At 42.6% G+C, this 26303-nt stretch overlaps 2 protein-coding genes and 1 long non-coding RNA gene across 9 annotated transcripts in view; 1 reads left to right on the forward strand and 2 right to left on the reverse strand.

Annotated features, from left to right (window-relative positions):
* TUB (TUB bipartite transcription factor) overlaps positions 1–3275 on the reverse strand; it is a 148152-nt gene extending 144877 nt beyond the window's left edge. For 2 of the 5 annotated variants that reach the window (XM_080595834.1, XM_080595843.1), the window contains exon 1: positions 2226–3275. In XM_080595834.1, coding sequence (XP_080451960.1) covers positions 2226–2281 — 56 coding nt within the window. In that variant the 5' untranslated portion in view covers positions 2282–3275. The remainder of the gene's footprint in view (positions 1–2225) is intronic. The other 3 variants (XM_080595835.1, XM_080595844.1, XM_080595841.1) reach the window with 2 other exon arrangements.
* The window catches only part of LOC308196645, an 89377-nt gene extending 82286 nt beyond the window's left edge, over positions 1–7091 (forward strand). The window contains exon 4 of the long non-coding RNA XR_013952321.1: positions 4284–7091. This is a non-coding gene — a long non-coding RNA (uncharacterized lncRNA). The remainder of the gene's footprint in view (positions 1–4283) is intronic.
* A 7162-nt stretch (positions 7092–14253) lies between these two features.
* RRAS2 (RAS related 2) overlaps positions 14254–26303 on the reverse strand; it is a 41928-nt gene continuing 29878 nt past the window's right edge. For all 3 annotated transcript variants that reach the window (XM_080595904.1, XM_080595903.1, XM_080595902.1), the window contains exons 4-6: positions 24101–24209; positions 16169–16287; positions 14254–15705 (exon numbers count right to left, since the gene is read on the reverse strand). In XM_080595904.1, coding sequence (XP_080452030.1) covers positions 15618–15705; positions 16169–16287; positions 24101–24209 — 316 coding nt within the window. In that variant the 3' untranslated portion in view covers positions 14254–15617. The remainder of the gene's footprint in view (positions 15706–16168; positions 16288–24100; positions 24210–26303) is intronic.

The following is a 26303-nucleotide window of genomic DNA, read 5'->3' on the forward strand; positions in this document are numbered from 1 at the left end:
GGCCTGGGGCACCTGGGAGCTCTGGGGATACCACAGAACACGCAGCTCATTAAATGGGGGGAAATTTGTACAAAACACTGAGCAGATCGTGCCTGCTGCCACTGCGTTCCCCGCTCTGTTGAGCAGCAGGGAAGCAGCAAGAGTCTGCAGGGAGAATTTCTTCGCATGTCATCCACCCAGCCTGAGAGTAATGTGCTCGCAACATTGAGAAAGACAATATCATCTGTAAGACAGGATAGTCCCTGCATACATGGTAGTGCTGCTAAATCACAAGGAGCTCTCACTGTTACCAAAGTGCAGTTCTGCCAACAGAAAGTTCCCCCAAACATTTTTTTTTCTGTCATTTCTCAGCGAGACCAAAGATGAGGCAGTGATCCTGCTCCAAATGCAAACAGCAACAACCAGGGTTTCAGACAAAAAGGGTTACTTCCTCCTCCTGTCATTGGCCTGGGCATGAGGGGGTGTGGGAGGACAGTGCTGATGTGCAAGAACAACTCTGCACCATTTTTCAGCAAGGGAAGACCGTGAGGAAAATAAGCCGTTCATTTCTCAGCCTCCCAGAACAGACAACTGAAAAATATTTATTATACAGACATTGGTTGATGTAGCTTGGATTTGTTGCCAAAAAAAAAAATCATAATCTGGGAACTAGCCACCGAGAAGCCATGCTGGAGACTGAAATACTGCATTTCTCCCTCAGATGCAGTGCAAAGCCCCAACAGGGCAGACAAACAAGTGCAGCTTTCCCAGTGCAACAGTAATAAACAGCAATCAGAGAGTTCTTTGTCACAGTAATGAAGACTGAAAATGGGAGAAAGAGATCTCAAGCAGTAAACAGGGTTAACTCAAGAGGTGACAGCACTGGGATAAAGCATCCAAGAGGAGTTCTCATGACATATCTGGTTTGTTTATTGTAGGGTTAAGATACCCTAACTGCAGCCAACTTGGCTGGCATGGGATAGCTCTGAGCACAACAGGGCACTGACGCTGCTGTTACTGAGGACATGGCATCAGATGAGGAACATCCTCTGTGGGGGAGAATACATGCATCAAATCATGGCTTGTTGTATAACTCAGCTGTGCATACACATAAGTGTGCACATGATTTTAAAGAAGGTACCATCCCCACTGCCACCACTGACTGCACCTGTACATATATTTTGTTGAGGCGATGTACAGAAATGTACAGAAAACAAGTGAAACTCCCTGGATGCATGTATAAACCATATAAATCCACACACCCGGGGAGCGTGGGCGATGCTGAGTATGTGTTTAAGCAAGGAAAACCACTTCCAAAGGTTATTTCTTCAGAATATTTTGGTGGCTTGTGGTAGTGATTCAGTCAGATGCTAATAATGCATCTGACTGTATTTCAGGTGTACCGTTTGCACAAACAGAAAGAAAAAAAGAAAAAGGAAAAAAAAAAAGAGTATGAAGTTTGTAGTTTGTACCTTTTTTTTTTTTTTTATCCAATCTGGGCTCAAAGAAGCTGTCAATCGCAACTGTAAATCACATAAAGGTGAAACTAATGGTACAATAATTTTCCATTACACATTTCCCAGAAGAGGAAATACAGTTGCATCTTGATACAAAGCACAGAGCAAATATTTCACCTGTCTCACTGTTGCGACCATTTCAGCCCTTTGAACTCTGTGTTATGGACTGTATGCAGCATTCCTAACAGCTTTGGTTTGAAAATACCACTTTTTATCCACTGTCAGGGTCCCTGGCCCCTTCCCTTCCCAATTGTTTGTTCAGATTCACACAAATGTCCAGGTGCCAGCTCTGAACGGCAGTTACTAGAGACCACCTTTCTGCACGTCTCAGCACCTGCTCAGTTAATCACTGCACGTAAACTGAACTGTTCAGGGAAGAGAGAAATGTTCATCCCCTGTTGCACGGGGCTGGTAATAGCCCTGGTCCTGCCAAAGCGAAGGGAAGGAAAAACACCCCGATCCAGACAAACACCTCCCAAACAGCAGTGAATGCCACTGCCTGAGTGACTGAGAAACTGGTGCGCCTGAAGTCTCCGTCAGGCTGTAAAAGCAGCATCGGCGAAGGTTTATGCTTTCCTGAAGAGGGCTCTCCGCCTTGGTCAATACAAACATCTTGCCAGTATTTACAGTATCAGGCAGGGAGAAAAGGGAAAAAAAAAAAAAAAAAAACAAACAAAAACACCACCACCAGCAAAAAAGCCAAACAAAGCAAATCAAGATAGACGATACCTGTTGTAACTCCATCTGCTGTAAGACATGGTCCTGTTGCTGCCGACTCCATCCATCTCTGGCTCAGCTACTGCGCTTCCAGCATCCCTCGCTCCCCGCAGGCGCCGGCTGCTGGCCTTGGAAAGCAAGCACCTGCCCGAGGACGGGCCCCCACAGGCGGCTGCCTCCGGCCTTGCACAGCGGGGCCACGATTCAGCGCTGGCTCCGCGTCGAGCCGCAGGTGCCCGGAGCAAACCACTGCCCGCACAGGGGAGGGACGCGGGCAGGGACGCGGGGGGCTCCTGGGGTCCCTGCCCACGGGCAGGATGCTCCGAGCCGCCCAGCACGCACAAAGGCGCTCAGGTAATAAACCGGAGCAGCAGTGCTAAGCCGCTTAAGAGATATTCGGCGAAGCTGTGCTCAGGAGCAGCAGCTTGCACGCCTCCTGCTCCAGCACACGCTTTTTTTTTTTTTTAATTTATTTATTCTGGTTGCCACAGATACGGGTCCATCGCTCTGACATCAGCCATCTCCCACCCCACAGCGGGTCCCTGGGTCTTTCCAACACGGTCGTTCAGGCAGGCAATAATTAAACCCTCGGCATGCAGAGGCAGTGCTGGGATGGCCGCAGTCAGCCAGCTCTGCAGGATTGCCTCCTCTCCTCTCCTGTAATTACCGTATTTGTTAAAATGTGCTGTACTTGAACAGGGATCAGCAAGGCCCCAATTTCTGGCTGCACACGATTTATTGCCATGTGGAAACCAGGCATGAACTGTGTTTTTTCACGCACTGAAGTCCCTGCCTCAGGACTCGCTGCGCTTCAGGGTGAGCGCCACGGGGAGCAAACCCCATCCACTGGTACCCAGTGTGTTGTGAGCTACAACAGAGGGGGCAGCAAGGACCGCTGTGTGGTTGTCTCCAATGGTCAAGGTTTTTACCTTATTTCTCCTCTGAATCAAAACACCCACTTTCACACCTATTTTAAATGCTCCATGCTGTTTCATGTGGTCTGGATACCATCATTTTGCATTTTGTTATTAAGGGTTTTGCAGCCTGTTTCAGCACCTGATCTGGGAACCCAGAAATAAAGGGGACCACCTCGGGTGTTATAAACACCCAAGTCCAAAATGCTTTTCCTTCAGAACAAACCTCCTGCCAGGGCTGCATGGAGGGCAGCAGGATGAAAGCAGTGGTTTCAGCACGATGTTGGAAGGATGCGGTCACAGCACATGGAGCTGCACAAAAATAACACATGAACGGCACCAGGGCAGCACCTGGATAGGAGCAAAGGAGTCAGGGTGGCCAAGCTCCCTCCAACCTGCACCTGGTCTTTTAAAATTATTATTATTTTTTTAATTTTATTTTCTTAAAATATTTGCTCACCATCAGCTTCCCAGTGCCATGCATTTGTGAATGTGGTGGTTGTGATGCACACTGTGCAACGACAGGAAAACGGAGACAACTGGGCCATGTCCCTCTGACCATGACAAGGAGAACAGGGCACCCTTCACAGCTGGCACCAAAGGCTTTGGTTTGCACAGCGGATCTCAGAAGCAAGCCTTATTACTGATGTTTGGTAGATGCTCCCTGGTTGAGGAGCACATTTGCAGGGCCAGGTGTAGCCAGGCACACCGTTTGTCTCTCAGGAAGTGCCTAGTCCCTCCTCTCCCAAAGAACCATACCTACTAGGTGGTTTCAGGCTTAGCATCCAGAGACCAGCAGCAGCGGGGAGCTCCTGGAAGCTCCAAGTGCTCCAGAAGGTAGAGGAAGCTCCTACAGCTTCACCCTGTAGACAGACAGAAACCTGTCTGCTTCCAGCTCAAAAGCATTCACTGACATCTGATACACACTGTTCAGTTCCTTGAGTTCAGGTTAAACCCTCTTTCTCCTGAATACCTGCCATCAATACTTTTATTTCCAGTCATTATTTTGGGATGGTGAATTGGCCACACCCTTAATCCCTTCATGGCAGGATAGGCAGAAGCAGCCCAAGAGTTGTTCATGCTCCAGTTTTAATCCATATCAAATGTTTGCTGAGTGTTCTTTGACAGCCAACAGTAAGGAATTCCTCATTTTCAGCACCTGGTCCCCCCTCTCAGACAGAGCGTGGAAGAGGCCCCCTTGCTCTGTGCCCACGACGGTAAGGAGGTGTGTCTGTGCCACAGCCTCAGGGCTCGCTGCCCTGCCAGCAGGAGCCCACAGCTGTGAGCTGAGCCCAAGCATTGCTCCTTGCAACTGCGTATGTCCTGTGAGCTTCTAACCGCAACGTCTGTCGACAAATGCCGTTCTGGATGTTCCACGCAGGTAGCACGTTTCCATTGATCTGCTAACAGAATTGTAAGTGGGCAAACTGAAAAGTGACCATTTGCTTTGCCATTAAACTATTCAGACCAACCACCGCCTTCCACAGTGGAGCAGCTGAAATTCACCCTGACTAGTTCCTGCCTCCCAAGAAATCCCATGCCTTGCATCCTCCACCAGAAACAAACCCTTTGAGGTGCTGAGCGCTGTTCAGCTGCCGCAGCACGGGCTCTGCTTTCCACATGCCTCACCTGACACGTAGCCCAACAGCGTCTCGGGCTCCTCCTTGTTCATCCAGGCTTGGAGCTCTGGGCAGGAGAACATCAGCTGGTGCCTCCCCTCCCAACACTGGGGCCAGCAGCTGTGTTCACCCCATCCTCCTGCTGCAGCCAGGCCAGCACCATCCCCCGGGCCCTCAGAGAGCCGGGGGAGCTCTCACATCTGGAGATGGCTGTGCCACGCTGCTTTCTTATGCAAGGCTTCGTGTCTGCCATCTGACCGAACAACCTGCACTACTGGCAGCATTGCTATAAACTTCACATTTCTAAAACAGCTTTGACGGGAAAGCCAGGCCACTGGTAAGCACGTGCAAAGAACAGACACAAATTAGGCCCACTTTGTAATTCAGACAGTTGAGTCCAGAGGATCTGGAATATTGGCTTGAGCTATTGCAATACCATAGAAATTAAACTGTCTACAGAGCTGCAGCAGCCAGTCAGTGTCCCTGCATTTTCATGCTGGCGTATACCAAGCTGCAAATGAGTGGAAAAGTACCTGCTGAGTCACCAGATGATGCGTAACATTTTTAACAATGGAAAGTCAACAGCACAGAACAACTTCAGGTTAGGTATCCTTGAAACAACATGAGGTGTAAGTGTACATTTCAGGCACCCCCAGACAGCATATTTTCCAGCAAAACCTCGTGTTCAGGTTCATTCAGGAAGGTACCTGGGTTTCCACCCAAGTGCACCCAGAGCTGCTGCCCGGGTTTCAGTGTGCCACCAAGAGAGGGCCCTACAGCAGGTAAGCTGAGCCTGAGAGCTGCTCAGGCCTCTCCTCACAGGTTTAGGAACTGAAAGCTTCAATCATTCGTGTGCACCGCTCCTTGTTCCTGCACCTAATGGTGCTTGACCAGAAGCAGTGTGAGGTGCTGCATACCTGTGGTGGCAGGTGAGGGCCACCGCCGAGCCTGCCTCCTTACCCATTTGCTGCCTTAAAAGAAGGAGGAGACGGCCTGTGAAGTAACGCTGCATGATTTATGTGAAAAACACAAAGGCAGGCTGTGAGGTACGTTATGTCCTAACGCAGCTGAGGAAAGCAGCATGAAAGCATGTGAGCTGCTGAAGAGCAGCTAGCCTTAAGGAGAAGAAGTACGTGCCCCTGGGATGTGCAGAAGAGGCTCCAGGTACCTAACGTCTGTGCCAGGGACTAGTGAGCCTTGAACAATACAATGTTCTATATTGGGGAAATAGGAAGGAGGAATGCTGCTCCTTTGTTGTTACATGTGCCCTCGTACTACTCTGCCAAAACAAAGCTCATAAAATTTGGCTTAATGATTTTCTCTGAAAATAGGGTACTTACATCCATAAGAGCTTGAAACCAATGTATCCATCATATCTCTGTATTTAATCCTCCTTTCAAAGGATAATACTGCTTCTAAAAAATCCCTGTTAGAGTCATTACAATTTTAGTTTGCTCCCAGTATAATAAACAACTTCATCTGTCAGTCTCCAAACACTCTGCAAAGGAGTCAGCATCATTACTTACATCTTACAGAAAAGAAATCAGAGCATAATGACTTTCCCCACAACCACCAAGAAACAAGGAGCAGACGTACATACTGACTGTAGGCCTCCCACTGCAGCACCCTGTGCATTGCAATGCCTCCAATTCCTGCACAGGCACAGGACAACACTGACCCTGCAATAATCTCTTGTCTGGAAGTGTTTAGAAACATGTCTTTATTTTTGCTGGCTGTGCAACCCATGCTTATTTCAAAGTCCCTCTTTTGGACTGGCTTTGCTACTAGACACACTGCTGCTACTAAATCGACTGGTGCTGCACTCACAAACAGCTCAACTTCTTTTTTCCTTATAAGTGATTAACAATACTATATTTACTATATGTGCTATATGCATGCTATTTTAACTCTATAGAAAATACCATAACTACTAAACCAGAAAGTCTATAATAGCATGGGTGCTGATCTTTGTTTTTCAGCAGACTGTGCACTCCTCACAGAGCACATTATGAGAGAATTGCATGCTGCTTTTGTCCATTTGTGCAATTCTAATCACTAGAGCAATCTCTTACTAGCTTTTTAGCTCTTTTCACCCCCTGCTCCTCCCTGCAATATTGGCTAATTTCTCATATTTACAGAAACTGTCATACATCAAACTCAAGATTGTGCCTATGGACAGTTATAGTGGCCTTCAGCAAATTATTGCTTTGTTAACACAGATCGGAAGTGAAATAAAAAAATTGTTTGGGCTATTTGGAGTGTTCCTTGGGCTTAAATCAAGGCGTGGAGGCAGCCCCTGGTTAGGAAGGCTGACCTAGAGGCTGCAGCAACTGACACCAGAGCCACCAGAACTGGGCAGCAAAGCCACTCAACCATGCAAGGACAGGGAGATTTCCTTTTAGAGCAAGTCCTGCTGGACAACACTTCTAGTGGCATCTCCCTCCAGTGTGACTTTGCCACGAAAACTTTCTCTACCTGCACAACCTTTTGGGTCTCCCACCAAAGCTCATCAGAAGGTGAGCAAAGTACGGTATCTTCCAGCTCTTCCTAAAGGCATGTCCCAAGCTGACTGCTCTGTCACTGACCACCACCACCATGGTGGGCTCGCTGGTGGCAAAGTGCAAGCCCAACACAACAAGGAAAGGACCCAGGAGAGGCTAGGAGTCACTAGCACAACAATACTGGAGGCGACCCATGCTACATCCAACCACAGCCCTTCCAAAAGTCGTCTTCTATTGCTCAGAGACCCTAACAGTGCTAAATTTAACACAGGTGTGCTATTAGGGAAAACTACACTCTGCTGTGCACCTTGTAGTTCAGTTGGAGCTGCAAACCGAAGAGTGATAAGGGAGGAATAATTTTAGAAGTCACCTAAAAAAAAAAGTGAATCAACGAATTTAATCAGAACTAGGAACTGAGGCCAGACCTCTCCAGCTCTCGTCTCTGTACAGTGTACCACTTACTCTGGTAAATCGTAATATTCACTCCACTGTGTCTTTTTAAAGTAAACTTTCCCATTCACTGCCAGTGCAAAAATCCTGGTGAGTTTTCCCACGTAAAAAGAACCTGGGCAGGGAGGGATGCAGAAAGAAAAAAACAACTAGAAAAAAAATTAGCTCGATTCCAGTCCCCATCTGCTGGAGGATTTTTATATTACATTCATTCCTGGGGACCAACATCCTGGTTATCTGTGAATGTTGTTTCTAGCTTTCCTTCCAAAAAATTACACCAGATACTGTCTTCACTGCTGTGACTGAGCTCCAAATAGGAGGCGAATGAGCACCCACAGCATCAAGCAGCAAGATTAAGACTGAGACAGGTTCTAGGTAAGGGATGGTGTCAGCTCTCGGCAGTGCCTGGCTAGGCTCTGCGAGATGCTGAACCAGACACCCATTGAACCCTGGATCCCGTAGGAATGACGGCATTGGTCCCAGAGCAGAACTGCGTCCTGCAGCCAAAAGGTGTTGACATCTCCACCCTGCATTATCCATGTAATTCCCCTTGCTATTCCTCCAGAGCTTCTGCAGGCTTCGTGATTCAGCAGTGAACTGTTAATACTTCCTTTGGTCATGTTTTTGCATGTGACTACTGATGCTCCTGCAGGTTTCTGTAACTACTACGGACAGGAGGCAAATTAGACAGCAAGGCAGGCCTGTCTGCAAAGCAATGCACTAACAGGGACACTCTCTGGCTGGCTTCTAATACTGGAATTTTTAAGCAACTGTACATCCTGCTAGAGAAGTAACTCAGTACCAGGAGCACTAAAGCATGGCTCCTGCTCAGTCTTTTTAGGTCAGGATGCGAAACAAACCAACCACCACCAACTACAAAAATACCCCACTCACCCTTTTAAAAATGAATTTATAAAGCTTAAAAAAGCAAAAGTCAACATTAGGTAAGTGTCTTGGGAAACTGGGAATACTTTAGGAAGAAAATTAAACTGCAGAACCTGAAGTACATAAAAATATAAAAAAGTTAATTTGAGCTTTTGCAATGGCCTCCGGGAGGGACATGTGCCCGCGTGCACACTTCAGGCTGCCCCCTTGCAGGGACAGCACAAGCTTTGTCACGTCAGTGCTGTGGCACAAGTCAGAGGTGACATGGCCGCCTCGCCTTAAACAAATGCTATCTTTGGGAGAACCAACAAAAAGTGAATACGGCTCCACACATCTGCCAGACCTACCACATCTCAGTTTTTCCTTGTACAAGACAATCACAGATTTCATGGTGGAAAACACAGGTACTGTACCTACAGCTTTTTAGTATAATTCTGAAATGAGTAACATAACATCCAGATATGACAGAAAGTCACTTAAGTTGATCTTGTTCTGGCTGAAAAGAGCTTTTAATTGCAAAATCCTTCACTAGACCAGAATATTGTGACAGAGTCACTCTTACGCAGGCCTTGCCTTCTGAGGACCCACCTCTGGGTGTTAAGCATTAAGCAGCAGAATTTTTGTCAGGTGATCAGCTGGAAACTAAAGCAAAAGCCTTTTAACAGGGCCTTTTAACAGGGTGATTTCCAGTTCATGAGCAGTGTCTCACAATGACAGACCAATGCATCACTTTGACGCACCAGCTATAACACCTGTTTCACCATTCACTTAAAAGGTCTGAACCTGAGCTGCAAAATGCTTTTTGTTTCCCTGTCACACCAAGCTGCCTCTTGCCAGTAGCCAACCTAGTCCTAGCAATATGAACCAGCCCAAGTAATAAGTCAAACAGCAGCAGCCCATGCTAAGGGAGTGCTCTGTGCTGAGTGGGAAGTGGGTGTCTATTCCCCCTTTGCATATCCAGAGCCCTCCAAAGACATTAGAGATGACAGTCAAAACAGAGCAGCTCTTGGCAGCAGGCTGCTTAACGAGATCAGCAATGGCACAGCCCAGCTCTCAGGACTCAACAGTGATAGATGCCTTGCCAGACATCTTGTAAAACCAACAAAAAGTAGAATTAGACCCTGGCAGATGTTGACAGCATCATGAAGCTGGCTATTGTAAGGAGGATTTGATGATCTAAGTTGGTTAAGGGAAAGATAAACAGGATAGGTCTAACTTCCTTTTAATTATATTAAAAGAAAAAAAAAAAGATCAAGAAGTTAAGAAGTTCATAAAGACAACTGCACTGGCGAGGTGAGCAACTTCAGTGTGCAACTTGCACCTTAGGAATCTACAAGACAAAGAAAAAGACGTGCCCAAACATTCAGAATTCACCAGGTACTCTCAACTCCTGCCAGGAAATCCAGCTGGATGAACAGCTATTTAGGAAGCGGTGTGAGGAAAGAAGAGAAAGTTACATAAGGAAGCAGTACATTCTACAACCTTGAAAACATAATCTTCAGAATGACTCAAAGTCAGCCCTTCAAAAGTTCATTACGACACTTGATTATTTTGTAGATACTAAAAATCATCCTGAGACGCAGAATGGGTTAGTCTCCCAAGAAAATGAATAGGAATGAATGACTTTTAAAATGAAACAAAAAACCAATGGTGGAGGAATTCTGTGAAGCAATGACAGACAGAAATGTTTTACGGATTGTATGAGAGATATTAAAGCACAGATGTTTTTTGTGTGAAAACACAAAGTCTTGCAGCAGGAAGGAAAAAACACTCAAATTTTGTTTCACTTTCAAGGGTTGGTACTGCATTCAAAAGATTTCCCCACTCAAGGTGTCACACCTAGCACCTAGACAAGCGACAGCATTTACCTCCTGCTAACAGCAAGCCTCATTTAGATCTCTTATTTAGCTGAGCAGTGGGTGTTTATGCATAACTTCCTGACTGCAAACTGTACACGTAGCTAATGATGGGCTCCTGTATTCCGATACAGCTGGCGACTATGAAAGTTTGGCAAACTGTACAGAAATTAAGAATTTGTACTCTATTTTAAGCTGCCTTTACTATTTTAGATCACAAACATCCTTCCTTCTTTTCCTGTGAATTTCTTCAGAACGACTCCTTATAAATCACATTTTTTGCCCTAGCTACAAAAAAAAAAAAAAAGATTTTAGAGTTTATAGAGTTTACAGAACAAAATACTCTGAAATAGCACCCCTGTTTAGTCACGTGTTGACTGCTTTGTTCTGTTTCTTGTATTTCATTCGTGTTCTGCTTGTAAGAACTTTAACTCAGTCTCAGTGCAAAGGCGGTGCTTGGAGCCTCTGGAAGTCAGGTGCACGCCCACCCCAGGCGACACCCTGTGGTTCCAGAGGGTGGTCTCATGCAGCGTTGGCACCTGGGGGATCCCTCCAGCCCCAGGCAGCCCTGGGTGAGCGCTGCCCAGCTGCCGGGTTTCCCAAGCACCTTCACAACACGAAGGTAGCTGACCACTTGCTCCTGGGTCGCAGCTTTCCGCAGTGAGGACGAACTTGTTTGTGTAGCAGGCTGGACGTATGGTCCAAGATAGGTCTCAAAGCATTACGTTACCAAATACTCTTTAAGGAATGAAAGCTATTCATATCACTGGAGTGAGCTCACTTTTACATGTCATGAGAAATGTGGGACACATTCAGAGAAGGATTTGTACCCTGCTGCCGCTCTTCGGCAGTCAGGTTCAGCTGACATGACAGCTTTCTCAGGTACAAATTAATTCATGCCCAGGACTCAGAGGTGAGAAACTAAAAGGTGTTCTCATTGCCTCTACTTGCATTTCAGGTGCCTGTACTTTGCCACGTTAATTTGCCATGCCCTCTCTACACTACTTTGTCAGAGACATTTTTAAAGAATGCAGTAATTTATGAAGTGCTGACTACTAATTAATGAGTACCAAATGCTCTGTGTAGCCTATTACAGTTCACAGGACCCAATTTAAGTAGCTGCACAGATCAGTACGTGCTTTCCAGCAGCAAGATGCATTTAGTTCTGCTTGCTGGCTGGCTCAGGAACATCACTAATTACATTACATACATTAATCCAATTTAGCTTTTGCGTGGGACATCATCTGCCCTTTATGTTCAATCCACAAAAAATCTCTCAAACTCTCCAAAATAATTGTGGTCTTACTGTAAAAGTCCAGCATGGCTACACAGAGCAGATATAGCATGCATTCCCAATGCTGTTTTCGGGTATGATGCTCTCCTTGCAGTTTAATCCGTTGCCTCTTCAACATCTGCTGCTGCTCACTTAGAGCTCTTTTTCTTCCCAGCTGAAGGCTGCTATGACAGCCCTACCTATCCTCATTTCTGCACCTGATCAGCTGCATAGGAAAGTACCAAGGCTGTTTTCCTCACCTTCTATGTGTTACCATTACTAGACAGCCACACAGTTTTAAGGAAAAAGTCAATCCCTTTCAACCAGTTATTTCCATGGTTAGAGTACTATGAGAAAATCTAAATATCCAGAACATTCACAAGTTTTCTGGCCTAGCATCATGTACCACACAACACAGGTCTTAAGATCTCGAAAATACTTATATTTACTCCCACTTAAAACCCAGAATCTGCTTCAGGACTACAACTTTAGCTCAGCTCTCTGGTATAACCTGGTGAGCATGGCAGAAGAGATGTTTACAAAGCGGCAAGCACTGCATTTACCCCTCGGGATGCTCTGAGCAAGAGAATATCTTAAAATTGTTAAGATTTCAAGTTTTAATGAAGACTACTGCTCTGCAGTGGGCCAGCTGGTTAACAGTGAAAACAAGGCAATGCCCCTGGATTTCCAGTTGTGTGTTTTTGTAAATTCATTTTGAGTGTTTCATCAGGGTTTCAGCATATGAGGGTAACCAACTACCACAACTTACGCCTAAATCAAGTGAACAAATGCTTCACAAGTGAACAAGCTGCTTAGCAGATTCCTGAGCTTTTCCAGGCAACAAACTTCAAACAATAAGTCCAGATAACTTCTGGCAGCGTTTTGTCTAGTGACTGACACTGAGAATCTTGTTTGAGATAAGCTCATTAAAGCACTAACAAGATTATGTGGGAACTCCAGTCAGTGATGGCCACAGCTACGCCACAGGTGAAGTGCTGCATAAGCTGATGTCAGAAGAGAGTTAAGCTCGTAATTTTGTTTGAATCCAGGATTCAGCTTTATCACTGACAACTAACCACAAGGCCACGTATAAAGTCAGAGTTTTCCTTGGCATTAGTGGGTGTTAACTCCTTCCAACTATATTTCACTTTATTAACCGTCATACAACAGCTCGTCTTGTTACATGCTCCCACACTGGGCTAGCCAGGCTTGCTTAGGACATTTATCTCACCGCCTCCTGCCCAACAGCGTACACACAGAGCACTTCGACACAGCCAACAGGAACAATCACAGTAGCAAGTGAGGGGCGAGCAACCTTTCCTTTTGTTGCAGGAAGAGGGAGAGCACTGCCACGTGCATTGCACCTCGCGTCCTGCACATGGCAGGACAGGGCAAATGTATTATTGAAGAAATGAAAGCAAAACAACATTGACGGGAGGGTCAGATCCTTGAATCTCCCTAATGTTACATTTGAAGATTTCCCTGCATGTTCCTCTCCTGCAGAAGCCTTGAAAACATGTGCAGGGGAATATACTTTATTCATTAATAAACTTAAAGCAGATTTCCATGGCAGCACCCGGTGGTCCCACTTGTTTAACTTGTTGAAAAAGTTTACCATGTTTACAATGTGGCTTAGCAGATAGGAGTAGGCTGCTTAGCATCAACCACCTCAAAGCAACTTTGCTTTACAAATGAGGAAATGCAAGGGTGGGGTGCTCTCCACCTTTTCTATGAATTACAGAGTTACATATTAGAATACCTATCTGTGTAACAGTTATTTTAGGATCAATTTATTATGAGTGAACAGTCAAAAATGAAAAAAATGAAACAATAAGCATATGCACACCTCACAGATTTTATCTCAGATGTGCATGCTCACTCTAATGCCACACATTTAGCGACTTAACTCCAGAGGCCTTGTCACATTTAAGACAATAAAACAGAAGATCTTTGCTACAGGCTGTAATTTCTTACATTTGACTTGAAAAATATAATCCATCTCCCAAATGCACTTTCACCATAACTTCTATTTTGAATTTTTTAGGCATTATTCATAAGTAGCCTTTCATCAACCAATAACTTTATTTAAAGGTGGGAAGGAGGAGCCACTCACTCCCTCAAATTCAGAATTACAGATCCTAATCTAAGTTATGTAAAAAAAACAAAAAACAAACAACTTTGCATTCCTCTGCTATGCATGGCACTAGTGTTTCTTCTAGTTTCTTCTAATAGCTTTGCTGCAGTAAATGTAACTAGAACTTGCTTAAATATTTTTTCTCAGCAGACATTTACAGATTCATGGCACAGCCTGTAAGCACAAAGGAATTGTTGAGTGGCCCACTGACTACATATTTTAAATCAAAATAAACATCAGCTTTTACCATCTATCATGATTTAAGTAGACTTTACTTTCAAGCTTGAAGGAAAGTCATGCAGATATGCACATTACCTCCTAAGTTCCATCACCCTCTTCTTCCCCCCACCCTCCAAAAAAACCATAGGTTTTAGAAGAGTCAGAAAGAGGCAATATGCTTACCCCCAATAACGGTTAGATCATCTTTAATTCTAGCACCTGAAGTTATACAAGGGTTTGCTTAATAATCAAGTTTCAAAGAACTGTTGGACACATTCAGTAAGGTGACAACTGTGCAATACCACTCAGTATTTCAATATCAGGGAACATACTCTTGAATTGTTTAAACACAATCCACAGAACTCAAAATTAAACAACCATCCACAGTTTAACTAAACAATCAGTTAAAAGTCTTACAGTTTAATAATTCACATAATGGTCAGTCTTTAGTAAGGGATACTGCAATTGATTAAAACACAACACTAGATTTTACTCTACAGGTGTGTTGGGCAGGCACATAATTGGCCATTCTTGGGTATAACCAGAGGAGTAAGGAGAAGTTTACCACAGTTTGGCAAATCCCACATTTTGTCAGTTAAAAGTGAACTGTGAGAATTAAATACTCATCTTTACATATACACAAGTTATGCTGTGAAAGCATATTTGCTTACAAACATATAAAAATACTTGTTAACTAGTTTGATAAGAAAATAATGTATAAAAGTATATAGCAAAAACATTTAATCATCTCTGACAATGGAAAGATCAAATTCATTTTTATATCACATGAAACAAAAACAGCTACAATTTTAGTTTTCCTTAATCCCTTACCCAGAAATACAAAGGAAGACACTTTTTTTTTTTGTTTCCAAACAATGATGTGAAATTTCATATTAAGCTGAAATGCCTCAATCCAGAATGAGCTCAGGTATTTGGCCATATTCTAATAGTAGTAGTAATCGTCCTGTAGCTGTTCTGGATTCATAAAATAAATACAGTAGACTGTTTTGGCCACTGAAATAAAACTGCAGCATAAACAAGAGATGAAAATTTTTGCTGACAATGAAATTCAGTGTAGGTTTCTTAAGGCTAGCTGAATACTCAAGTCTAATTTAGCTGAGGGCAAAAAAGCCAATCCACCCCTTTTTAAAAGTATTCTCTATGCTTCAATATAGGTCTTTGTAATAGCTAATGAAACGTCAGAAGTAAAAATAAATTAATTCACAAGAGACAACTTATGCATGACTTCAACACCTTGTCCTACACGGTTTTGTTTCATCTCCTTTGCGAATAAAACTCCACAAGGTGCAAGCTCTTAAGAGAGAGGAGGGAACTGTGGTATTAAAGAAGCAGCCTTAGTGTTTTGCTTTGAAGTCTGCCCCAAGATGACAGTCTTCTTCAAGAACTATTCTGCCAGCTTCTTGGACTAAGGCTATTCTGGTGACCACTTTTAGGACATGCACATATAAGGCTAGACCAATACCAGAAGTGATGTAAAATGATGGAAAGAAAAAAAAATAATCTGGCAGTTGATAGCTTGGTTCTTGGGATTCTCAGAAAATAACACAATGGCAGCCTTTCTTGTCTTTCTCTTTCCGTGTTGGCTCTGGTGAAGGAGGGCACTCTTGTTCTTGAAATTTCCTGGAAACAGATATTTCAAGTTAAATTCATAGACTTATTTTCACTAAAATAAATACTGTATTTGAATTTACTGTTTTTACACCTTTATAGAAGATGGACTTACTTTTGATGCTCAAACTACTTAAAAAATGAGTGATGGTATTTTGATTTTGCTTTTTTTTTTTTTAAGAAACCCCTCTTTTTACAGAAGGCCAATATTCAAATTTATTTTATCTGTTTGGCTTACTGGGTAATCAATAGAATCTGAAATAGTAAGGTGAAGAAGTTCTGTTTCAAATACATGTAACATTCACGTGAGCCTTTTTGCCAATACACAGGAAAATTTTAGAACAGAGCATTGGTTGAAGTTCACTGATAACAGCAGACAGGATTTTTTTGGTGATCTCCCACTGCATTTCAATATATTTGCTGGAGCTACCCATTAATACAGGGACATCAATTATTTGGACTTCAGTTACTGTACCTTATAACTCTGACAAGTTCATGAAAAGCTTGGTCTACATTCAATCGGATTTTTGCTGAGGCTTCCATGTACGTTACTTTAAGTTGTCGCGCTAGCTGCTGACCTTCCTCTTGTGTCACCTGTAAGTGAAATCAATCGTTAAGCTAAATGTCGCGCAGGCACATTTGTATCAGAAGACACTGCAAATACCATTAACCTAAGGATCTACTCCCCTCCAACAATAATGCTTATTTTACCCTAAACTAGTTCCTGCACTGTCTACATAATACAACTGGAAAACAAACCCACGTGCTACAACATACAAATTGGTTGTTTGTTAAGCATATGGATTTCCTCCACTGCAGCTGCCTGCCATTCACCTCATTTCTGCAATAACAAGACCAGAGTTTTCTTCCTAAGCAGACAGGAGTTCCTCAAAGCAAGTGCCTGAGTCAAAATGTGATGGATTACTAAGAACACTCTGAATTCTATTGCTAAATTCACCCTCTTCCTGGCCCAGCTAAATCTAGAGAAAAAATAAAGATTACTTCTTTTAAAACAAGAAGTGATGTTTAGCTTCTGAATCTTTATTAAAATCATAAGAAATATATTTATGACATAGCAAAATGTTAAGACAGCCAATTTTAAATGTAGCCTAAATCGCAAGAGATGTGAAAAACACCGTGAAGTCTCCCCTCTTAAATATTAATGAGACATTGTCTTACCCCTTGTCTCCTTGGGGCAAACGAGAAAAGGGAGATTAAGAGGAAATAATGAGCACCATGAAGAGCTGGAATAAAATTTAAAATGATGAAGCAGAAGGCAGGAAGCTTCCAATACAGGAAGGAGGAATAAGTTGGTCACAGGGCAAAACCAAAGGAGACGGCTACATGCTTTTGGATGAGCCAAAAGCAGTGAGGTCAGATGACAGAAGGCCACCTTGAGCAGTGCAAAACATGAAAAAGACTTCAACAGGAAGCTTACCCCCAGCACAGGGAGGAAAGGGCAGCTTTCAGTGATAAAAGGAAGTACGACAGATCTTGCCAAGACAGCGGCTAGTGGCAGAAATGTCAAAGATTACACTGCTTTCACAGAAAAATGTTACACCGGCACATACGGGACTGATATCATGAGAACAAAAAACCCTAAGGGTTTATTTTTAGTTTGTTTTTGAAAAGGCAGTCAGATGCACACTGAGATTAAGAAACTACACAGAAATGGAAATAGAAAAACATCATTGCAAGCATTCAGCACAGTGCAAGATGTAGAAGTTTTAAGTTAAAGTTTTACTTTTTAACTTACAAAATATTTTCCTACAGCTATACACATGGTCTGAGAGCCTTCTTGCACAGCATCTCAACACACTTGACTCCTCTGTCACTAGCACCCCCACTTGTACTGTCTTTATACACTTATTGCTGAACTGAGAGCTGCTCTCACTAAACCCTCTCCAAGGAGCCCCCGCAGCACCTTGTGCCATTACAGCTAGAGTAACTCAGGATGCATCCGCTGATCTCAAACACTCACTGAAGCTACATTTATTTCAGTGTTATCACCATCTGCTGAAGCCAGAAAACAAAACAAAAAAAACCTACACAACCAAGATAACTTACTGGAGCTGCATTTTTAATAGCCAGGCACAAAGTGAGAATGACTGGGATCCTTCATTTCTCCATTATTGTCTGAAAACTGAATGATATTCAAGTTTTCTGCTCCAGTAGCTACAATCACCCCACTTTCATCTTCCCCTCCAACCCGAAATGTGGAAATGTCCTTGTTCCAAAGCTTATGAAGGCTGCATTTAAGAAACGTTCATAGCTGGCAGGTTAGTGACATGGCATAATCCCACAAAGGTTGTATGAGGACTTTCAGAACCTTTTATGCCTCTCTGCCTCATTCACCAGACAAAAATAAGCTAAACTATCAGTAATATGGTAGCAGTTGCAAAACCAGCCCCCTTTATTTTCCTTCATCCCTGCATAGTTACTGCAGCCCCAGAAAGTGAGAGATTAAAGTCTAATAAAAATAAATAACTGGGAAAGACAGCATGACAGCGAGGATAAACTCTATGCAGTCTTTACAGGCACTTGATTATTATTTTCTTCACTATTGTATCTAAAGCATGTTAGAGATACAGCTACATTTGTTTTGTAGGGAGCTAACACTGTAATAAAGTTAAGCTACACTTTCACAATACTCTGCATTAAAAAAATTATAGATATAACATCAGAGCCCTTACTGCTTTTGCTAGATAATCTGTAATTGCTCAATTCAATCCATCATTTTGTCTAATTTTACCAGTATTTCCTGAAGTAGCTTGCGGTCAATGCCAGTGACCACAAAGTCAGTTTAAAAACAACAACAAAAAAAGCAACAAAAAATCTTGGTTTTGGACACACTACGGAAACATTTGCAGTGCTCAAACAGTAAATTAGAAGCCACAGCAGACCAGTTCTGTTTTCAAAGCCAAGGGGAATGTTGGAAGGACAAACAGAAATACTAGAAAACAAAAATATGAATTTACATCATGACATTCTCCCTTCTCCCTAAATATGTACAACCACCCTGCGTGTCATGACAAATTTCAGTAAGGATGGCTTATTAAAAATAAAATTATAAAAATTACAGCAAAATAAAAATTACACATTTTTTCTTCAAAGAACACTTATTTTGATAGAACTAAACGGAACCACAGAGTTTCTGATCAACTGTATGTGTTGGTTCTGCTTTGAAAAGTCTTAGTTTTGGTAAAATGAAGGGTGAATATGAATGGGCATCAGTTGCAATGCTTATCCCTTGTTTTAGGGCATTTTACCATTGTTTTCAGATATTGTTCATTCACACTGTTCAATATTTGGTAGAAGTTTCTCAAATTAATGTAATGGATTATGTCCCATTACATTACATGTATGTAACGTACATACAATGTCCACTGTAATGGATGTAAATGAGCAAGTCAAACATGGAAAAACTTATTCCCCAACTCCCTAAGTAACAGGCTTCTTTCTGAAGAAGTTTCCATTTGAGTATCTGCAGAAGAATCCTCTGAACATCTCAGATTGCCTTCCTTCTTCCATATTTTATCTGAGAATTGTCAGAAATACATTCATTTCTGAACTTTCTGTACTTTCCTGCACCTAGAGAAATGCTACAATGCTCTGCTGCTTTATAGACTCATTTTCAGTTAAACACTGTGTGCATATTTTGCCTCTATACTTACACAGACTAAAGGCTATGGCGTACTCATGTCAGAAGGTGACAGGTGGTTCCTCTCCACCTCGAGGAAACACTTCATTTCTATCTCCTTGTGGTCATTCCGCAGCGCTCCCTACACAGCAATGTGTTCCCACTCCTGGGGAGACCCCCATCATTCCTGAAGAGCAGCTTTGTCACCTATAGATGCTGCCACCTCTGGCTTATACCAGGCAGCATTACCTTCATACGCCTGGTCCGCTATTCATGCGCTGTATTTTGTCCACGTTCTGATTTCAAAGGTCCCTCTGGCACACACAAGCCATGGTTGTGAAGAACCGATGTATTTAAACAGGCTGACTTGCAGTACTCAACTCCTGTATCAGATGGCTGATTGCTCATTATCTACAGAGTTCAATAAATCAAGCAAGCCATGGGAAAACCTGAAGGTACAACCCATCCGTGAGAGCAGACATCACTGTAAGGAGCCGTAACAAGACATCTCAGGCCAAGCCATTTGTGAAACAGCACAACCACCCTACTAACTGCTTTTGCTGGCATCCAGGCTGATGCTGAGCAAGATCAAACCACAAGACTGCCTGCCCGCCCGGGATCATTAACTGCCTAGGCATAAATAGAAGCCACAAGGACCTCACCTCTCTTTTAAAACCTTGTTTTAAAGGTATCTAGCAACGTAGATGGTCTTAGCACCAGGTCACTGTATTCGTTCAGTAGTAAAGCAAAAGGAAAAAACTATCATTTAATGAAATTCAAGCACTTCCCTGTTGCAACTTGGATTTTCCTTGAACCCCTGCCATCTGGGGAATGATCGGACTTGATCTAACTTAAGCTAGCAGTTACTTTCAAAAAATCATACATATCGTGCCCTGACAAGCCTACTCCCCTGTTAGTAGCAGTTATTATCAAAATATCAGGTGCTCTACTGAATTGCCTTACTGTAGAGATATCCAGCGTTGTCTGAGTTGCACAGAATCAACCCATTTAAGAGAGAGACTACCACACGGCATTTACTTTATGGAAAGAGCAATGAGAGAAAGTGCTTCAACTTTGGCTTTGTGGTCGGTCACAAATCCTGACTGATTGGGGTATCTGGAATTATTGGTAACTGTATTCTTACCATAGAAGGAAATTCAAAAGATGAACACTTGCTCTTCCTCTAATGAATCGGTTCTCTTTGCCAACCTAATGCATGACTATTCAGGACTTTGCCTCCCATGCTACACAGGAGAATTACATGAAGTCTGCCTAATTTCATTTATCTACAATTATTACTGAATTGCTATTTCAAACTTCCATTTCATCTCTTTTCTTACAAAACCACACAAGTTGACCTGTAGTTACTACAACCACCACTACTTTAGGCTGCACTTTCAGTATGCCACTGACATTTCATAAAAATCATACTACAGGTTGTGCACTTCTGCAGTACCAGGCAGCTCCTGTATTTCCTGAGAAACATTTGCCATTGCATCAGGATTGTCAGTTACACATTATTTACTTCCAGATTTATGGTATCATAATGACAGCACTCTACACTGTGTTCAACTACAAATTACAGTTACTTGCATAAAGGTGTGGTCGGACCCTTGAGACACCCACACCACTTTCATACATTTAACTCTTTCAGGATCCAGGAAGATCTGTGTGTTAATTCTATTGAGTATCAATCGCTGATCAAAACGTATGCTAAATGACTTTAACTTAGTTTTACGTTCTCAGAGCACATGTTCACTATTAGTTCACTGGTTTGCCTCCTGTCTTTAGGAAAAAGGAAGATGTCTAATACAAGCAGTTTTGTTCTAAAACCTTATAACCAGCCTCCTGAATTTCCAAAAAGGGCTAAATTCTGAAGCTGAAAAACATACCTTTCTAACGGAACAAGTTTAAAAGAGCAAGATGACTTCCTGCAGGACTGCCTCGTATGAAAAAGGAGTCTGGCTGACGTGGTAGGAGAGAAGCCTGACACACCAGCAGACCGAGAACACAAAATGCAGAGGACTAGCACTGCTCTCATGTTTGCCCACAAGTCACAGCCCCGAGACACCTCGCTAGCACAGGGCTCCGGGCTGGGTGAGGGAGAGCTCTGCCTTCCTCCCCGGAGCTCCCTCGCAGCTGCCTGTGCAACCAGTGAGGGACAACCCTGCCTGGCAGGCTGAAGTTTTCCATACTTGGGAAGATGTGGTGGCAGGACTCGTTTTCAGCCAGGTCGGCAAGCTGATCCAACTCTGAATGGATGCCTGCAGTGAGAGTTCACGTGACGGAGCAGAGGCTCTGGCTGCTGTTTAACATCCAGCCGATAACATCTAACTGCTGACTGCTGCCAAAAGGCGAGGTCTCACTTTCTTCCCCCCACCCCAGCTCCTCCTTGCTCTGCTCAGAGCCACAGTCCCACCCCTTCCCATGCTTCGAGCTCTGGCACTCACTCCATCTCTCCATGAGCTGATTTAACTCGCACATGTATCAGAGCCATTCCAGCTTGCCTGTTTTTCTCCCTGTCTTGAGAGATGATTCAGCTTACAAAGTGCTTCAGACGAGTGCTAGAGCCAGCACAGGAAAGAGTGCAAACGTGAAGTCAAGAGGGATGGGAGGCCTCTCCCTTCTGGGGACCTCTTATGTCAGCTCAGCATCCCAAAACCATTCCTTTAGACTGACTTAAGACCAGCTGAGCCCCCACCATGTGATGGGGGAAGGGGCAGGGAAGAGTTAAAAAGCACCTGTTTCAGCAAACCTAGAACTTAACTTGTGCAAACGTCCAGCTTAACGAAGGCTGTTTAAGCCCTGCCCTATTGTGGAAGTGACAAATCCACTAATTAGCACATCAATTATGTGCATGGCAATACCAGAAGTCATGCTTGCCAGTAATTAATCAATTAGACAAGCCAAAACAACACCAAAAAGCTTCTGGGGACATATGCTTTTATTTGTGTTCAGATGTTAAGCAACTTCCCTTAATTTTGGAAGCAGCTGCTTTAAGCTTACACTTTTATCAGCCTATCACAATCTGAAAAAGAAAATAGGAATTGAATATGGAGGGACTAGCAGGAGAAAAACGATGGGCACCTCTTCTTTGAGCAGAGAAACAGGTAAGTTACAGCCTGTGTAATAACATTAGGAGGGTGAAGGAGGCAGAACAAAGACCCTAAGTATTTCTAGAAATAGATCTATAGGATTACCATTTACATTTGTAGGAATCCTCTGAGAATTGGGTTTGACAGAGATGTTATTTCCCTCTCAAAGCATTCATATATTTGTCCTTCAGCTGTTGAAAGTCTGCAGAACAGCTCAGTTTTACCTACGTGGTTTCCATGGCAATATGTGTGCATTAAAGTACATCACGTTCCAGGACTTGCAAGGTTAAATCTAGGAATTTTGATGGGGGTATGATGTGTGAACACATTCCACTTTTGTCTCGGGGACAGGCCAGATAGTTCTGTGCACGTGGGAACACATGAAGTAACTTCTGATGAGCCTCTGAGGGACTTCTACGAAAAGTTCTCTTAGACAAGAACATCCCAAGCTGGAAGGGACCCGCAAGGCTCATTGAGTACAACTTTTGAGACACTATCTTTCAGCACAGGTTTTAGTTTTGTAATGACCTTCCTACTCATGTTCTGGGTAAAGAGGATGCAGCAATCAAGGGAGCATATTTGACAACAACTATTCTGTACTAAAGGCTTCAGGTACTATTGGAGAAACTAAATAAACCACTGAAGTATTAACATTATTTGCTTCAAGCCTATTTTTCTCATGTTCCATCCACTGGTTCTTGACATAAGACAAGATTTTGGTTAGCCAAGAGCAGTATTTATGTAAGCAGTTGTGGACAGATACTAAGTCAGGTAAATAAATCTGAGAATATCTTATCATATAAAGATGACTTTTCTTTGTTAATCTCAAAATTACAGAACTTCTGGTAGCATTTAGTTTACTTTCAGGTTACTTTCATGTTTGCCAGTAAAACTTTAAGAGTCATCTCGCTGTCTCATGAAAAAACACTAGAATTCTGAAACACGTTGAAGAACACAAATTTGACACCCGCTTCTCTCTTGCTGCTGTAGTACAATTATTCCCATTCCAGTTTGAACCACCAATTTGATTAACGAAAATCAATAAAGTAAACATGGAAAACACATGTAAGCTCCTTCTTTAAATCATTCTAAATCAAATATTTCAAGCTATCTTTCAACTACAGGTGAGAATAAAATCTACTGCTTCCAAAATTTTAATGTTAAGGTACATGAGTAAGGAAGACATTGTGTTGCTGTACTTCCAACTTCTAAAGCTGTTAAGTTAGCTGTACAGAAGGTAAGTGGTTAAATGGAAAAAGACAAATGGCTACTCATTCATACATAACAGCAGTGAGCAGTAAAAGCAAGGAATTGTCAGGATCATTAGAGCTAGTGCTGGAATGCACTCTGCTTGGCATAGCGCGCTATAGTGAGTAACAGAAAGGAAAAATTACACACATTCATGCTTGAGTCATGACAGATAGCTCTCAACCTCTGTATGTGAATAGATTTGGTCTCAACATCATCCAAGTGAGTCAGACTGAAGATCTGCTCTATGTAGAATGCCATCATACTTCTAAGATTCTTCAAGCAAAGACCCTGACTGTTGTTTTTTGCATTGCAATTAGCTAATATGACTTTTTTCATTTGTTTTTTGTTCCCACTATTTTTGGGAGGAAAATAGTGATGTTTCTATAAGAAAGTAAGCAGTAACTAGCAATAAATTAGTTACCTGTCTTTGGTGGTCCAGATCTGCTTTATTACCAACTAGAATCATAGGAAACTCATCACGATCTTTCACTCTAAGAATTTGTCGCTGAAACTTATAGATTTCTTCAAAACTGTAAAAAGAAAAGTAGAGCATCAGTGTACTAATTCATAGATTCTCAAGTTCTGTAGAAGTTCAGGAACAATGAATCACCTATTTGGACTTGCCCTGCCACACCACACAAGCACAGACAGCTGCAGGCACTCTGTCAAAGAGTTCACTGTCATAGCATGACTGATTAGAGAATCATTCAATACTCAAACTAAAAAAATCCTGACTCAAGCTAGCACTGGACTGGACTCAGTTTGGACAGCAAGGTAAGTAAAACCCTTGTTCTGTTTAATTCTAGAGGGACCAGGATGCCGATTAGTTGAATAGAACCAAGCAACCACAGTCCTCTTTATAAACTTTGATTTTGGAGTTCAACTCTACTTAGAATATTGAAACGACAGTCTGGAGACACTAGTGATCAATGTTTCAGCTAGCTGCCTCCACAGCTACTTCCAGGAATTCTGGTGGAAGTGGGAAAATTATTTCTTGGAGAAAAACAGCTGGGATAAATCAGCAGAAAGCTTTCCAGTTACCAAGTAAGTTATATCAGGTAGTGATGCTGTTTAGGCATTAAGAAATATTTCAGCAGCGCTTAAAGGTGAGCAAGGCAAAAATCTCCCCCAAAGGCAGTATATTCGAGAAGCTAATTCTGCCCTAGACAATGATTTTTGGAGAGAAAAAAAAATGCACTACTTTCAGTAAGCACTGTTAAAGCTATGTCAATGCATATGGAGCTCCAGCACTGATACTGGTAGACAATTGCATTGCCTTTAGATCAGAGACATCCCAACCACTATATTTAAGTCTGGGCATATAGTATGAAGTCATTTACACTTATATTTGTAAACTAAAATTTAAAAGCAAGATGATCATCAGTAAGAAAGTTTCATCAAAAAATACGTAGACATGATAATACCAATACAGCTCATTCTTATAAAACAACCATAAGAAGTGTGAATTAGAAAGAAGGAATGCCACAATGCATACTTGGACCTCCATTTACATATGCATTTTTAATACTCTGCTCAGATGTCTGTAGCAACTGAAGGAAAAGAGTTGAAAGTGACCAACTTCTTCATCCAGACTTCTTGGTTCAGAATCCTTCCACCACACAAGACAGATACCCTTGAAAGATACATACTTCATGGATAGGCGAGGCAAGTCTTGAATTATATGGATAACAGAACAAAAATGAAAACACCCTGCTCATCAGCAGTCTCTTAAGGATTTTAGAGGGAAAGTGATATGCAGGATTAACACGTCAAGTTCTGCTTAAGAAAAACTTAAGGTTTTTAGAAAAGCAAAGGAGTTCACATGACGACTTTTAAAATGTACAGTCCTCTGTTACAAAAATATTTGTTAACGTAAGTGCTCAATGTGTCCTAAAAAAGCATAGACACAGACCTCTAACAGAAGTGTAAAAGTCTCTTTTGACAGTACGTCAAGATGAAGCTGTACGTCTAGCAGCATTCTTAAGTGTAAGGTACAGATCCAATTGAACATGCACACGCTCCATAGAATATTTATTTTAATTCTCATTATAGACAGATATTGTAAGATCAGAAGTAAATTATCAGATCACAGACTGAATCTGCAAGGAAAAATATTGCAAAGATTACCCCCCCCCCCCCCCCATTTTATTGCTCTTCTTTACAACTCAAAGCAAGTAGACAGGCAGCTCCCTGACCTCTTCTCCTTTATCTCTACATACCTGGTAAGTTCAACAGGGGAAGACCACAGACAAAACATTAAGGGACTTTCTGTACATGCATGGCATTTTTCTACTCTTACAATAATCAGGATCTACCTCACCGAGCTGTCTGAGCTTCCAAAAATGCACGTTTCACCTGAACTCTGCCATAAATGAGTTATGCAGGTTCCAGTCAATTCATGCAAATCGGCAGAGCAAGCATCTGCCTGCAGAAGAGTGAGAGCACGAGCCTGAACTGGGCACACATGCTCAGAAATCCAGAGCCAGCCACAGGATGCTGACAAGCACACAGCAAGGGGATAGCTTTTTTTTTTGTTTGTTTAAAAAAGAAAACATTAAAGGGTTGCTCACTATTAATCTGTCACCTACAGGAAACTAGTATTCCGGACTATAATGAAGTGCCTG

The sequence above is a fragment of the Anser brachyrhynchus genome (genome assembly GCF_964034855.1).
Source record: "Anser brachyrhynchus genome assembly, chromosome: 5".
Lineage (NCBI taxonomy): Eukaryota > Metazoa > Chordata > Aves > Anseriformes > Anatidae > Anser > Anser brachyrhynchus.